Here is a 15,372-nt window from a genome sequence, read left to right on the forward strand (position 1 = left end):
TAACAAACTTTTTTTTTCTAATAATTGGAATCATAAATAATTAGTTATTCCCTAGGGATGCATGCGTCTATGTTGACTGTTTTATCAGTCTTTAAGCAAGCCATTACAGAAGGAAAGAAGCTGCAACATCAACGTCTCCATTAGCCGCATCCAAAGCCTGAGCTGCTTCTAACGGATCAAAGCCCATACCGGTAAGCTGAGCAATCTTTGATTCAACCGCAGGATCCCCTGATACATTAACGATAGGATTATTAGGGGTACTTGAAGCCACAGAAGCACTTGGAGATGGTTTGGTATCATTTTTCGTACCCAAACGCATTCCACTAGAGGTATTAGATGCAGGAGCGTCCGAAGGACTAGCCTCGACTCCGGGTGCTTGAGAAGCAACATGCATTTTCGGAATTTCAGATTCCCCTAAGAAAGAAACCTCTTGTCCATGAATTCGAAGAACGTTATTTTCCAAATCGATGCATGCTTGATATCTGCGTAACATGTCTAAACCAAGAAGCATATCAACGTCGCGACCCTCAATGACAGTAAAACGACAAGGAAGAAACAGGCTCCCAATTTTCAAAGGAGCACTGTGTACAGAGCCTAGTATTTTTGCCATGCCTACACCCTTTGCGACACCTGAAAACCTCGTATCCAATAATCGAGTCAATCCACAGCGTGAAGCACAGTCGGCAGACAAAATGGTAGCCTGAGCCCCTGAGTCTACGAAAGCTTTTACTTTGTGTCCATTAATCTCAACGTCGACAAAAAGCATATATACTTGCCCGAAAACCTCTGGGTGATTTTCAATGGCGTTTTGCATATTTTCTGCTATATTGGATTGATGAATTTGCTCTTCAATTTTTCGTTGGACTTCTACATCGAACAATTGATCATCCTAGAGTGTTACTGTTAGTATAACAAGCAAAATTTCTGTTACAGTGATCATACAGGAATCGTAGGCATAGAAAGGGGAGCGGGACCAGACGACTGAGGTGTTGATAGGAGTTGTGAAAAATTTAATGTTTGCCAAATAGATGCAAATCGCTCAGGATCTTCTAAAACTTCTGCTAATTGTGGGAATTCGCTTTGTACGCGATTTAAAAGTATTGGTGTGGATAAAATAGTTCGGCGTATCTCTTCAACAGATAATTGATTCATTTTCTACGAAAAATGGTCTTAGAGATGCTTTTTTTGAGTAGTGAAAGAGGTGGTAGAAGATTGGGATGCTGTAAGGGTGCAGGCTCTTATTATTCGCTTGGACATATGAACCGCCATCAACAAAGGAATCACCAAATAAGGAAGGTAAAAAGAAATTAAAATCCATTTTTGTTGAGCATAAAGTTCAAAGATACAGATCCAAGTTGTCGTGGCAGCATGGATTCCATACATCAACATCGAAAGCCATAATACAGGACTTTGTGTGTCTTTCCAGATGCTATAGGAGGCCCATAAAAAATACGGAAGCTGGATGAGTGCTTCAGAAACGAATAAACCATATTGCCATGGAGCATGGCTTTTTAGAATTGGATCATCATAGTTGTTCAAATAAAAGCGTCGAACAGCTGAAAGGGAAGGATATTTGTCTTGCACCCATTCAGAGATTGGAAGATCGACAAAGATTGCAGCAACAAAGTGAGTTAGAAAATAAACCAGGTAAAAGATATCCATTGAATTTCTTGTGGTCGGTGGGTTTCAGATCCAGATGAAATCTAAGTATGCGCAATTGATTTTACTTGTAGACTTCTTCGCTATTTTCTAGATTTTTTTCATCTTCTTTTTTAACAAATACTATATTGGTTTCTTCAACTTTAGCAAACATGTTTTCTGGATAAGCAACTTTGAGTGGAAGTCTGAGTCGCATTATTTAAGAAACTATTTTTGGGCTATTCAAGTTATTTCAATTTTTTTGGAAAGCAGTTTTACTAAAAGTAAGCGGTTAGGCTAAGATTTTACAGCTTGGCAAAACGAAAACACAATCCCACATGGTTATGCTTTGTCATTTCTGTAAGCTCTGGGGTGGACTTTCTATTGATTACTGGAAATAACTTGCTTGACTGAACATTGCGAAGAAAGTCCTTCTTCCATCGACACTATTCCCTGTCTCAGTTACTATCCATTTGTAAGATATAATACTACGTGGATCAATAAACCCGACAGTTATTGAAGGCCCCATTTTAAATGAGTTTTTCAAACACTTAAATAAATTCCATTAGAGTTGCTAACCTGGACTTTACTTGGCATCAATCTTAATTTTGGTATCCGATAGAAGAACCAGTTTGCTGGATTGCATCGAATAGGAGATTGAAATTAGCGAGGTATTTACTTATTTATTTTTTACTATGTTCATTACGATTACGTCGAGAATGAAGGGATCGTTTACTGTACTTACTTGGTAAACCGAAAGGCTCAGTAATTTATACTAGTACTCTTCGAAACTGTCGTCAACAATGAAGGGCATATGCGCGAAGGAATATGAATACAAGGATACGAAATAATTTCTTGTATTACCTGGTGACTTCCAACTATGGCATTTCTTGTTTCTCTGCGAATATTCAATTTAGAGATTTTTGCAGACACCCATAGAAGTTATTTTATGGTTTTGAAACTTCACTATATCAAACCTTCTAAAATATTGAATCACCCCAGACACAAGTTTGGTCAAACATGATAGAATGCGTACGGTTGTATCAAATAAAAGAATCACCCTTAAGTACCTTCTGAAACGGATTTTAACAATGATACTACTCAAATCAAAAACGCAGAATTAATCTAATTAAGAAAATCAACTCTTTGCCGACTTACTCAAATCTCTCATAGTAATCCATAATGTAGCTACAGAAAGTGACTTGGAATTATCATAACCGACATTCTTTTCGTTACTGGTAAAAATCAATGGTTTCCTTATTAAATTAGTTCATTCTTGTATATTACTTTCTAATCTATAATATGAGTATACAAAAGGGCCGTCTGGTAAGGGCAGTATATGGAGCCGGTGCAGGCTCAAACCTCGTCAAATTGTGGATCCTGATAACCCTTGTATCATTTCTCTTGGTTAATCGCTATGTCGATATTCCTTATATGGATGAAATCTTTCATGTCTCCCAAGCACAAAGATATTGCAATCAGGATTGGAGATGGGATCCAGCCATTACTACTCCTCCAGGTCTATACTTGCTGTCTTACTTTTTAAAGACTATACTTGGGTGTAATTTGTTTCATCTTCGTTTTCTGAATTTTGCCCTCGGGGTTATTGGTATGCCGGTCATTTTGTTTGATATCAGCACACAGTTGAACACTAAGAGTCGTGGGTTCCCATTAGTCCTTTCCTCTTTACCTCCATTATGGTTCAGTTTCCTACTTTATTATACCGATACCGCTAGTACTGTAATAACTTTATTAGCTTATGATTTGGCACTAAGGAATGCCGCCATATCAAGTTCTGTCTTTTGCTTTTTTAGTTTGTTCTTCCGGCAAACAAACATTCTTTGGGTCGGCTATATAATATATACTTTGATTACCAATGATTTGTCATTTTATAATCCTAAATTGTCTGAAGCAACCTTTATCGATTTCCTTTTGGCAATTACTTCTTTTATTGGAAGCCTCCTGAGAAATATGAGAAAAATTTGGAGAAGAATACTTCCATTTGCCTTTGTCATTGCTTTTTCGTTGGGCTTTTTAATATGTAATGGAGGTATTGTTTTAGGCGATAAATCAAATCACAAACCAGTTATTCATCTCTCCCAGATAAACTATTTTATTGCCTTTTTATTTATTTTTTCTTTCCCATCTTGCTTGTCTCCGCAGTTGAAAAGGGCATTCTGGAAAACAAAGATTCATTCTCATCTATTTTCGCGCATAACTCTTTTGCTTCTTCCCTTGCTGTTTCTTATCATTAAATATAATACGTATGTTCTTTATTTGGATGATTTCTAACAAAGATAGAATTATGCACCCGTTTCTTCTTGCCGATAATCGCCATTATGTGTTCTATGTATTTAATCGATTCCGCAGATACTGGTGGTTAAAATACCTTGGAGCACCAGTATATGCTTTATGTTACAATTTATTTATTAAAGAAGTTTCTCATCACATGTCTGTCTTAGATTTTACTGTCATGACGCTGGCTACTTTGCTCACATTAGTACCAGCTCCCTTGGTCGAATTTCGATACTTCATTCTTCCATGTTTATTTTGGCGGATAAAGGTTCCCTGGCAATCAAAAAATGCTTTATTGACAGAATTCATTTTCCATATGTCCCTGAACGCTATCAGCGTGTATATATTCGTATATCGCCCATTTGTTTGGCCTTCTGAGACAGAAAACTTACAAAGGTTTATGTGGTAGACCAAGACGACATTGTTTCTATCATTATATTCCTTAAGATATGTATTGTTCACCAGGCGGGTAGGTAAGCTAAATTTGGACTTGAAAAAATGCCTATATATTGTCCAGAACCGTATTACAGAAAATCATGACAGGCGAATGCGACATTTGAAACAAAATACAGTATAACGAGATACTCCAAAAAAAAGTTGGTTTGAAATGTACCTTTTTAAACAATAACTATTACAAAATATCAATTTGAAACACCATATATGCTATACGTAGCGTTCAATGCCTATGTTTAATAATGGCAGTGCTTTCCAAAAAGATGGTAAACGAGGGTCAGAGCTCTTTTGATTCATTACTCTAGGCTCACTAAGGAGTTACCATTTAGGATATGTTTCAGTCTAATTTATTTTGTATAATACTGAGTATTTTAGAGCGACCAAAACATTTCTTCATTTTAGAAGAAAAAAAAAAAAAAAAAAAAACTCACATTACCAATTAGCGAACACTTCACCCAGCCGGGTTTATTCTTTCCGCATATCAAAGAAAGCCTTTCGTTTGTTGTTTTTCTTTTACTTTATTACTTTGTTAAATTTAAATTTTTGTGTTTCATAATAGTTTAAAAACTGGTGAACCGTCATAAATCAAAATAATATTAATCACAGCTTTAGTAAAGGTTACTGTGCCAAACAATTGAAGTACAAAACTTTAAAAATTTGACTTTTTCATTCTTTCTTTTCTTTTTTTTCCTCGTCTTTTGAAAGCATAGGGATATGTTGAAAACTGCTCCCAGAATATATCATCCTTTCATTCCTACAAGATGCCAATTAACATACACTTCTTTTTTTAAGAAACATTCCGTGTCTTCTCTTTCCCTTCGGCAGATCTTTGGGTATAGATCAATAAGTGGATCTAATCAGGACAAAACCAAACCTTTAGCAGCTGTTAAAAAGCCTCTGTTTTCACGTTTATCTGAAAGAATAAATGCATATGCTCATTTGTCCCGTGCCTATAATCCGACTGGAACATTCTTGCTTTACAGTCCGTGTACATGGTCAATTCTAATGGGCGCTTATTCCGTTAATAGCAGCATGTTCGATGTATGTAAGATACTTGCGCTTTTCGGGGCTGGTTCCTTCTTAATGCGAAGTGCTGGATGCGTTGTCAATGATCTTTGGGATCGAAAGTTGGATGCTAAAGTTGAACGGAGCAAATCAAGACCATTAGCTAGCAAGTTGGTTAGCGTCCGTGAGGCTGTATCAGTTTTAGGTGTTCAGTTAACTGCAAGCCTTGGTATCCTTCTACAGCTCAATCCTTATACAATTAAATTAGGTGTTGCATCTCTCCTTCCTGTTTGCATTTATCCTGCTATGAAGCGAGTAACCTACTATCCACAAGTCGTCCTTGGTTTAACATTTGGATACGGTGCCGTCATGGGATGGCCGGCTTTAGTGGGAGAAGCTTGTATGAATTGGTCAGTTGTTGCTCCCCTGTACCTAAGTACAGTATCCTGGATTGTCTTGTATGACACTATTTATGCCCATCAAGATAAACGTGATGATGTGAAAGCTAATATTTATTCTATGGCTCTTCGCTATGGTGAAAATACCAAACCACTTCTGACAGGCCTAGCTCTTTTCCAATTGAGCATGCTTACCACTGCCGGTATATGCAACAATCAAGGGCTTTTGTTCTATACTGTGGGTGTTGCAGGAACTGCTTACCGCATGCTTTCCATGATCTATAAAGTAAATTTGGACTCCCCGAAGGACTGCTTTAGCTGGTTTAAGACAAACTCTAATACAGGCTATTTGATAACTGCTGCCATCGCTTTGGACTGGCTTGCCAAAGCTTATACCTCTTAACAGCATACTAATTTTGGTAAAAATAAATTCATTAAAGTAGGTTATAAACGCACAATACGAATTGTAATATTTCCCGAATTGTATGAGCTTTTAACACCCTTCATTGCATCATGTCATAAAAATAACATTTTATTAAACTACAAGGTACCTTTTCAATATTCTGAAATAATGAATTATGAATTTACTTACGACTGGTAATGTCATTTTTGGGGCGTCCAACATATATTCAGATTTAATCCAATATTGCAATCCTACATAAACAGATCAGATAATACCAAAAACCTTTTTGAGTTGAATGATCAATTGCCATTCATCTCTGTGAACCTCGTTTCGGAAGACAGGATCCTTCAACGCATTTATACTTTCACGGGTGATATGTGAATACAGGGTATCAGTTTCTGTAACGTGACGACCGAACAATACCTGTGAACCACCACCAGCTTCCAGTTTCATGGCAACACCACCACCAGCTTGACCCTTCTTGACCCTTTCAACGGGTTTGTGATTCATTTCCAAACTGACAACACGTCCCAGTTCAATTACTTGAGGCTCCTCGCCCGGAGCACCTTTAACAGAAACAATAGGTGTACCTTTGCGTAAAACACCCTCAACAACATCAACACCCAAAATAATAGGATCACGCTTGTTGAATGCAGCAATAGTATTCAACACACAAGGGAAAACCGCAACATCGGAACTTTCATCTCGCTTCTGATCCATGATTTTGTTTTGATGGGCAGTGAAAGCATCGAAAAGATGATAAATTACATTAGCAGAGAAAACCTTAACGCCCAACTGATCAGCTAATAGCTCAGCATCATGATCTACTTTAACATCGAAACAAAGAAGTAAAGCATACTCTTTAGCCTTTTCTACCATGGTAGCACACTTCATAACGTCCTTTTTGTAAACAGGTCCAATATTGACTGATGCTACCGGAATCTTCATCTGCTTTAAAAATTCAAGCAGAGCCTCCAAAGAACCCAAAGTAGAAGCCTGGACAGAAACACCAACACCTGAAGTATCTATACTTCCCAATAGGTCATCAAGGTCTCCCATTAGCTCATCAGCCAAATCTTCTTCATCATCTTCAGGTCCAGCAACAAGCAAACGAGAACCAGCAACAGCCCTATCAAGGTCATTAGCGCAAATCTTCACACCCATCGCAGCTCTAATTTCCTTATGATGAACATATGCTGATTTAATACGCATTTCTTTCATGGGTTGCGGCGTTAAAAGAGCACGAACAGTTGTGATGATAGGGCCTGCCATACCACAAAGTACAATCCGGTCACCTTCTCGCAATACACCATTTGAAAGAATGACATCAATCGTAGCACCCAAACCTTCAATAACTTTAACTTCCAAAACTGTACATTCGAGAGTTGAAATATACTTGATGCGTTCAGACATACGGGTTTGAGTCAAAGCAACCAAAAGGGCTACTAAATCAGGAACACCTTCCCCTGACTGAGCAGAAGTGGGAACAAGAGAGACGTAACTGCCCATCTTTTTATTTTCAAAATATAGAGCAGCATTGAGTCCCTGTTCATTCAACTGCAAAATAATGCTGTCAACCCGATCCCTGAACTCACGCTGGATGGCTTTCTTTTGCTTAGACAAACTGTCTTGAAATCCATTTTCCTTGATTGAATGCCAACCGTAAAGACGATCGACCTTGTTCAAAGCAACAACAAAAGGTGTTTTATTGTCACGAAGAAGACGAATGGATTCCATAGTTTGAGGCTCCAAACCATGCATGATATCAATAACAAGAATGGCGATATTACAAAGAGAAGTACCACGTGAACGAAGATTGGTAAAAGATTCGTGACCAGGTGTATCAATAATCAACAAGCCAGGTATATTAAACTCTAACTTACCCTTCTTATTAACGGGAGTAGTCTTTTGTTTGATTGATTCGATAGGGAAGTAAGTAGCACCAATTTGTTGAGTAATACCACCAGCCTCTCCTTCTTGCACATGACTGCGACGCAAATTATCCAACAGTTTAGTTTTACCAGTATCGACGTGTCCAAGGATACAGCAAATGGGAGAGCGAAGATTGTTGACAGGTTCGGATTCAACTGGAGCAGCTTCAGGAAATTCCGAGCTATCTCTTTGAGCATCCGTTTTCTTGTCATTTGCAGCAGGCTGTTCTTCTTTAACCTCCTCATGATTGGGTTCGGGCTCTGGTTTTTGTTCGGGCTCTGGCTGTTCCAAAGCCGCCTCCCAATCGTCAAAAACAGCATCTGCCTCCTCCTTCTTTTCTTCTTTTGTCTTTTCCACAGACTTGGACTCTTCAGGAAGAGCAGGTGATTCTACACCGGAAACAGGAGCGGAAGCAGTAGAAGAAGTGGGCTCAATTATACCAGAAGAAGATAAAGAAGACGATCCACTCTTGATAGACTTCTTTTTATTAGTGTAGACAGGCTTTGGTTTCTTTGCTTTTTCGGAGAGACCAGAGACTTGAACACCTGATTCCAACATTTGTTGTAAACGACGTTGAGCTTGAGCTTGTTGCTCTCTTTGTTTTTTGGAAACATACTTTCCTTGAGCTTTAAGTTCTTCTTTCTTCTTCCTTTCTTTTTCTTTCTTCTTTTCTTTAGCCTCCTCCTTTTGGCGTTCTTCCTCTTCGGCTAAACGTTTCTCTTCCTCTGCCAACCGCTCTTCCTCTTCTAATTGTTTACGTTCTTCTTCTTCTTGGGCCTTCTTTTCTTCGAGCATCTTTTGGAGAGCGGCGACATTGGGTCCTTTACGCTTACCTTGTTTGCCCTTTGCAGAATCAGATTCAGAAACAGCAGCCGATTTGACAGATTCTTCCTCAGAACCAGGTGTCAATTCTTCCTTTGTGGAAGGTTGCTTCTTACCCTGTTGTTTCTTTTTCAGCTTCTCACGTTCTTTCTTTTCACGTTCCTTCTCCTTTTTAGACTTTATATGAACAGAGGGAGTAGCAACAGGGGATTCTTCTGCTTCTTCTTCTTCTTCAACCTGCTGCTTCTTATTCTTCTTCCCTTTCTTAGGTTTTTCGTATGCAAATTCATCATCGTCTAATTCAGTGACAGCTGACAACTCGACAGGACCACTTGGAGCTTCCTCTTCGTCAACCGGTTCTTTTTCTTCAAGTGGCAGTTCTTCTTGATTCTTTTTGCCCTTTTTCTTCTTTGACTTTTTGTTTGAGGAAGCGTTCGGATCTTCGACTTCTTTCAATTCACCTGTTTCGTTGACTTCCTCAGCATTTTGAGTTGAAGTTTCATTTTGGCCACTTATATCTTGTCCCAAATCATCTTCCCAGTCGGCATACGCAGCTTTTTTTCCTTTTTTACCCATCTTTATCACCTTTTTCAATGTCAATGCAGAGTGGTTCTGGTTTAATAAATTCCGATTTCTTTTTTATTGTTTATTCGAACGAAGTATTTCATTCAAGCTCAGTAACGTCTTTACTGCAATTTAAATCAGTACGGTGTTGTAATTTAACGAACGTTGTAACTTTTCGTAATTTAATCAAATTTGCTATTTCTACTCCTTTTGCTAACTTTGCTCTAGTTGATGGTAATGGGCATACTGAATGACTATTCTCTTATATGCTCATGAAGAGCTACTGTAAAGAAAAATTTCCTAAATTATGTAATTAAATAGTATAATGAAGTAATAAAAGTAAGACGAAACTTTGCTGCCATTAGTTTCTTCCATAAGATACTATGCGAAATGCAGCGTAAATGATAGAGAAAAAGAGTGAAAGAAGAAGGACGTATGTAGAAACCAATAATGGTGTCGATAAAATATGTGTATAAATATACATGACATGCAAAACTTAATAACAAAAACCTCAAAAGACGTAAAGCGTAATCATACAAAGGTGCTTTTGCAATATAAAAAATGCAACCCTCTGCCATTTTTATTTCCAGAGAACGTAAATAAGTATCATCAAAAAACTCGCTGAGTTGTCGTATTTTTGGAACTAATGGAAGGCGTTGCACTAGCATTTGAACTAATATAAGGAACATATGGGCCTTGGAATTTATCAGCAGAACCCCTAATGTTAAATATTTGCGTCGTCCGCAACCTTCTGGTAATCCATGAAGCAAGAATCTTGCCTCGTTGTTTTTCACGCAAACGAGACCGAGGAAAGTTTCCTCGCGATGTAAAAGCGACAGTGTCTACCACAATTTGATGCTCATCCAAAATGCTGTTGATGATTACAGGAACAATTGCAGATAAATAATCATAACCTATTACCTCAACAACGATGACAACATTTCCTCCGGATTGAAAAACGACAGAACCGCCTCGCGTAATCCGGGGATGTGATCTTTCAATTGTATCTTCAATATCTGGAGGAAAATGACTTAATCCGTTAACTTCAAACGTTTCTCCTATTGGGCCTAAGACGTAGAGGAGTTGCATATCAATAACCGGATTACCAGGTCCCATAGATTGGGACATGATTTGGAGAAATCCGAAATCTCCAGTACGAATATATTGACCATTCCCTATGAATTCATTATCACAAGAAGAATTGAACCTCATCATATCAACTGGATCGCTGGATTGGAAAAATGAAATGGCATTCGAACTGGAACGTACCCAGATTTCACCGTATTCGCCTAAATGACACAATTCCCTTGTGTCAGGATTTACAATGGCGACTTGAGTAGATATTGGAACCATTCCTGAGTCCAAAAGGGGCAAAGCGTATGTTTTATCTTCAGAATCACAAGGTTGTACTAACCCATGACGAAGCGCGCGAAGATCAACACAGTATTTGGTAGGAGTAGCTCCCATGTAAGACCGTGTAGTTACAAAAGAATTAAGACAACTGCTGTATATAATACTGAAAGCATAAGGACTTAATCCAAATTTCATAAAGAACTTCTGCAATTCGGAAATGTAAAAGGCATTAACTCGTCCGTCATGAGGTATCATCAAATTTTCTAAGCAAGATAAGTTTGGCCATTTGGTAGGTTGCATATTCTGAACATAGTTAAGTGTCTGAAACGTAGCATACGTATCTTTAATTTTGTACTTGGAAATACTTTGGAAGAGCAAAAGCGGATTATTGGCAAAATCCAACGGAGATAACATGTATGTAGTTGTTCCCAGAAACACACCCATGAGACAAGTATGCAAAAAACCTATACCACTCATACTCCGTACATGTCCAAGCACGGGCCTTTTATGAGTCATTTGACAAGTTTCCTTTTGAATTTGACACGAAGAAAGTAACGTTTCATGATTGTAGGCCGTTAAAGTTATTTTGTGATCCGAAGACCAGCATGCTGATACCAACGCGGGAAAAGCAGGATCCAAACATATAGGATCCAACGTTACACCTAATTCCCTGATACTCTTTGTTTGTTTGCTTAGCTTAGACGTGACTATAAACGAAGGAAGAATTACTTTAGCAGCCATGGCAGACTGTTTCAGATGTTGTGAGGCGTTTTTCCCTCTGATTGCCATATCAGCTTCAGTATTTAGTAAAATTGCGCTGACATAATACTGCTTGATAAGGAATAAGAAAGCTGGTACGTCTTCGGCTAGCCGAGTATTATCCAACGGAGGAACAGGGATAGGAATTAAGCCTAAATAAAAACAAGCGTACAATGCATAAACGTAGTCTTCAGAATGTGTGTACATTAGCACAACAACTCTTCCAGCCTTCAGATATTTCTTTTTTTGCAAATACCGAATTACGGTCGCAACCCTTTGGTCAAATTTTCTCCAAGTTATGTTTTTTCCCTCGCGTCCACGTCCATCTATAGTTATATATGCTATATCATCAGCATTTTCTTTTACACGAAGCTGAAGTATGTGCAATATACTTTTGTATGAAGATATATTGATCAACGTCTTTCCATCCAACTGAATTGGACGTTCGATATAACCACTATATTGTAGTTCTTGATCGAAAAGAAGGTTTTGTCGAAGATTACTAGCATAATTCGACCAAATACCATCAATGGCATCTTCACCGACTGGGAGATTTAGTACAGCACGTTCAACGGCAAATTTGACAAAGACAAAAGGAAGCGTACCATGCTCGAAAGCTCTCCGACACATCATGTTTCCGATTTCCTGTCGACCATTCTTAGTCACTCTTGGCAATGCGAAAGGAGCGCAAATCAATACACAGTAGACACGAACCTGATGATATTCCAATAAACACTCGATACATTCTGCGGTTATTTGATTTAACAAATCATAATTCAATAAAAACTGAGTACCGGAATTTTCAGCTGGTACACTTGCTGCTGGACTTTCTAACAAAACAACAGGTAGATGCTCACTGTTTACATATATGTCAAAAGTTGAGCAATCAAAAATTTTAGTTACAGTTCGCATGATAGTAGTAACCAAATGCGATGTGTAATGATGAAAGAATATTGTATCCTGCTTCCCATTATCAACCCATTCAACTTTCTGTTGAAGGCGATCCTCGTACAAGCCTAAAACATATATTTTACCTTTATGGACGAATCCTAACAATCCAGTTCGCAAAAATTCCTGATTTGAAGCAAATGGCTCAAAAGTATCAGAAGATATAAAGTAAGTTTTCGCATGAAATATAGCTTCAGTTTGTTTGGGTAAAGCAAAGAACCCGCCTGACAATGAAGGAGAATCTACCCAAATTTCACCAACTACATTAGGAATACACAACACCTGAGTTTCTGGATCGACTATTGCCAACGTTGCATCAACAAAAGGGTACCAAAATGCACCAAGTCGAATAGTACTGGGGTGACTCGATTGTCGACGGGCTTTCTCGTCTTCAGCCAAAACGACGACTTCATTAAGCTTTAATGCTTCTTTATCCAATAGCACTTCTGCAATTTCATTATCCGAAGTACGAGGAACTTGGAATCCTCTAGGTGACATAAACTCCTCTCCACCTACCCAGTCCTTCATAGAGATGACCATGCCACCGTGTTCTGGAAGACACAAAAGAGGCACCAATGTTGCACGAGGATTATGATTCCCTAATGGTTTTAACCACCTATCGGATACGATTTCTTGAAATTCACAGTCAACATTAAGGCAATCAACCATGCACATCCTCAGCGTTGAAAGATCGACAGGCTGCTTTTTACTAAAGCCAAGAGTGGCCTTTGGATCATTTTGATAATTATAAGCTATCGCCTTTAAGCCAGCGTAGTCGGTCAACATATAGTTTGCACGATAGCGTGTGGCAAGGTTTGCCCATAAGCCAGGGACAAAAACTGCACTTTGCGGGCACCAAACAGTTGTGTACCCCGAAAAGACCGTATGTAAAACACCAAGAATTAAGCCGATGGCTTGTCGTAAATCAAGGTAAGTCAAAAATAAACCCGCCTTACTAACACCTTCAAAATATTCACGATCCATAGATAAATAGTCCATCTTATCGGAATCGTACGCAGGAGCAGTAGAAAGACTGGCAGCAAAACAATTCATCTGATGTATGATAGTTCGATGCGATATGACTACACCATGTAGTTCGCCAAGTGGGGACCTGGAAAATTCAATATAGGCGAGATCTGGAACTTGCAAAGGTGGTAAATCACCTTTTTTTTTAAAGTAAAATCCTCCGAACTCATTTGTTTTCCACCACTCTACATTTTTTGGCCAATGTAACTTTTTGGCATTTAAATCCCGCTGAAAGCTCTTCAGATTGGCATCCGTAGTCAAAGCTAATCGAGTGCAGGTAGTAGTGAAAATAGAGGTTAATTCGTTATAATCATCAAAATGGTTAACAGGAACTGCTACTACGCCGGCTATAAAACACCCAAAAAGGGAAACAATAAAATCGATAGCTTCACTATCGCGATACATGAGAGCGACTCTATCACTTCTAAACAAACCACTCTTGTCCCGTATAACTTGAGCTACTTTTTCGGCTCGCGAAGCAATCTTTTCCCAGGTACTAGACGCGAACTCTTTTCCTTTACTGTCCAAAATTACAAAAGCTGTCTTTTTCGCATTATAAACTCCACGATAACGAAGAACAGCGGCGATATTCGCAAACTGATTCATTTCAATCTTCGGGTTGAGGGGATCCATGACAGGAAAAGGAACTTCACGAGGTTCCAAAGGATGTTGTTGCTTACCAGAAAGATGTGCCCATTGAGCATCCGTGAAAGAATCATCCATTTCAAGACGACTTCCAAAATTTTTACCATCGAATCCGTATGCATCCGTGTGATACTTGGAATTTTCCAAAATGTCATCAGCCATCATTACATTATCGTCTTTAGAATGACTGTAAGGTAAGTAACTCGAATTATCGACAGAAGGATATTGAAACTCCTGGGAATTCATTGTGGCATACGAGGGATGTGTATCATACTCATTTCCAGAGGCATATTTCGAATTGTAGTCTATGGAATCAATAAATCCAGCATTCCTATGTTCTTTGGGGTTGCTTTCCGTATAAAATTTATTAGAATTGCTGAATGTCCTTTCATAATTTCCGGAAACTTCCGGCGATGGATTCATATCATAAAGAAACCTATATGAACTTATAAATATACATGCAGAAGGAAAATGCTAATTCAAGTTTAACAATTCACGAACGTTGCCAAAGGTTTTGGTGTTTGCTAGCAATTCGAACGGTCCCCTCACAAACGTGTATAATTATGATTACTTCGGATAGGCAAAATATAATACAAACAAAACTTAACAAATATTACAAATTTTAGAAAATTCCTCCATACTAGCATAATTAGGTATGAATATCGCGAAGAATACTACAATTGCTTCTATTTCGAAGCCTATAGAAGAGGTTAAGATAAAGGTCGTACAAGGACATGGATTTGCATGTACAATTCGACCATAAATTCGCTTGTCTTCATGAGGATTTCATCATCAACTTCCTAGCTGAATTTCGAGCTATCTTCATTAATAATGATTTCTCGCTTACAAGTAAGAAATGATTTTGTTATTAAGTTCAATTCTCGTTTTCGCTTTGAAAATGAATGATCTCGTCGAAACATTCATTACATGGCTTGATCGTGTGTTGATTTTCACTCGCTAAGGTACTAAGCTTAGATTTAAGCTAGTTTGAAGCGAACATGGTTTACGAACTATGTTATGCAACGGAAAAAATATAATGATACTTCAAAAATTGCACACCACGACGTTAATGTATTTTCACCTAGATGGCAAACATAGAATGTACTAAGAGCCAAGTGCGAATTGCTCCTA

At 38.3% G+C, this 15,372-nt stretch overlaps 5 protein-coding genes across 5 annotated transcripts; 2 read left to right on the top strand and 3 right to left on the bottom strand.

Annotated features, from left to right (window-relative positions):
- Positions 1 to 103: 103 nt before the first annotated feature.
- On the bottom strand, positions 104 to 1,662 carry mud1 (UBA domain protein Mud1; the record flags this gene model as incomplete). The annotated part of the gene is made up of 3 exons (XM_056180603.1): positions 104 to 889; positions 943 to 1,155; positions 1,264 to 1,662. The coding sequence occupies 3 exons, from the start codon at positions 1,660 to 1,662 to the stop codon at positions 104 to 106; spliced, it is 1,398 nt and encodes a 465-aa protein (XP_056035960.1).
- Positions 1,663 to 2,940: 1,278 nt separating this feature from the next.
- Positions 2,941 to 4,342, top strand: alg10 (dolichyl-phosphate-glucose-glycolipid alpha-glucosyltransferase Alg10; the record flags this gene model as incomplete). Its single annotated transcript, XM_056180604.1, has 2 exons — positions 2,941 to 3,902; positions 3,940 to 4,342. 2 exons carry the CDS (start codon positions 2,941 to 2,943, stop codon positions 4,340 to 4,342), a joined length of 1,365 nt encoding a protein of 454 aa, XP_056035959.1.
- A 758-nt stretch (positions 4,343 to 5,100) lies between these two features.
- Positions 5,101 to 6,192, top strand: ppt1 (para-hydroxybenzoate--polyprenyltransferase Ppt1; the record flags this gene model as incomplete). Its single annotated transcript, XM_056180605.1, has 1 exon — positions 5,101 to 6,192. One exon carries the CDS (start codon positions 5,101 to 5,103, stop codon positions 6,190 to 6,192), a length of 1,092 nt encoding a protein of 363 aa, XP_056035962.1.
- A 264-nt stretch (positions 6,193 to 6,456) lies between these two features.
- tif52 (translation initiation factor eIF5B Tif52) lies at positions 6,457 to 9,522 on the bottom strand (the record flags this gene model as incomplete). The annotated part of the gene is made up of 1 exon (XM_056180606.1): positions 6,457 to 9,522. One exon carries the CDS (start codon positions 9,520 to 9,522, stop codon positions 6,457 to 6,459), a length of 3,066 nt encoding a protein of 1,021 aa, XP_056035961.1.
- Positions 9,523 to 10,119: 597 nt separating this feature from the next.
- Positions 10,120 to 14,664, bottom strand: cmr2 (acetyl-CoA biosynthesis protein Cmr2; the record flags this gene model as incomplete). Its single annotated transcript, XM_056180607.1, has 1 exon — positions 10,120 to 14,664. The coding sequence occupies one exon, from the start codon at positions 14,662 to 14,664 to the stop codon at positions 10,120 to 10,122; it is 4,545 nt and encodes a 1,514-aa protein (XP_056035964.1).
- Between the last annotated feature and the right edge of the window lie 708 nt (positions 14,665 to 15,372).

The sequence above is a fragment of the Schizosaccharomyces osmophilus genome, chromosome 1 (genome assembly GCF_027921745.1).
Source record: "Schizosaccharomyces osmophilus chromosome 1, complete sequence".
Lineage (NCBI taxonomy): Eukaryota > Fungi > Ascomycota > Schizosaccharomycetes > Schizosaccharomycetales > Schizosaccharomycetaceae > Schizosaccharomyces > Schizosaccharomyces osmophilus.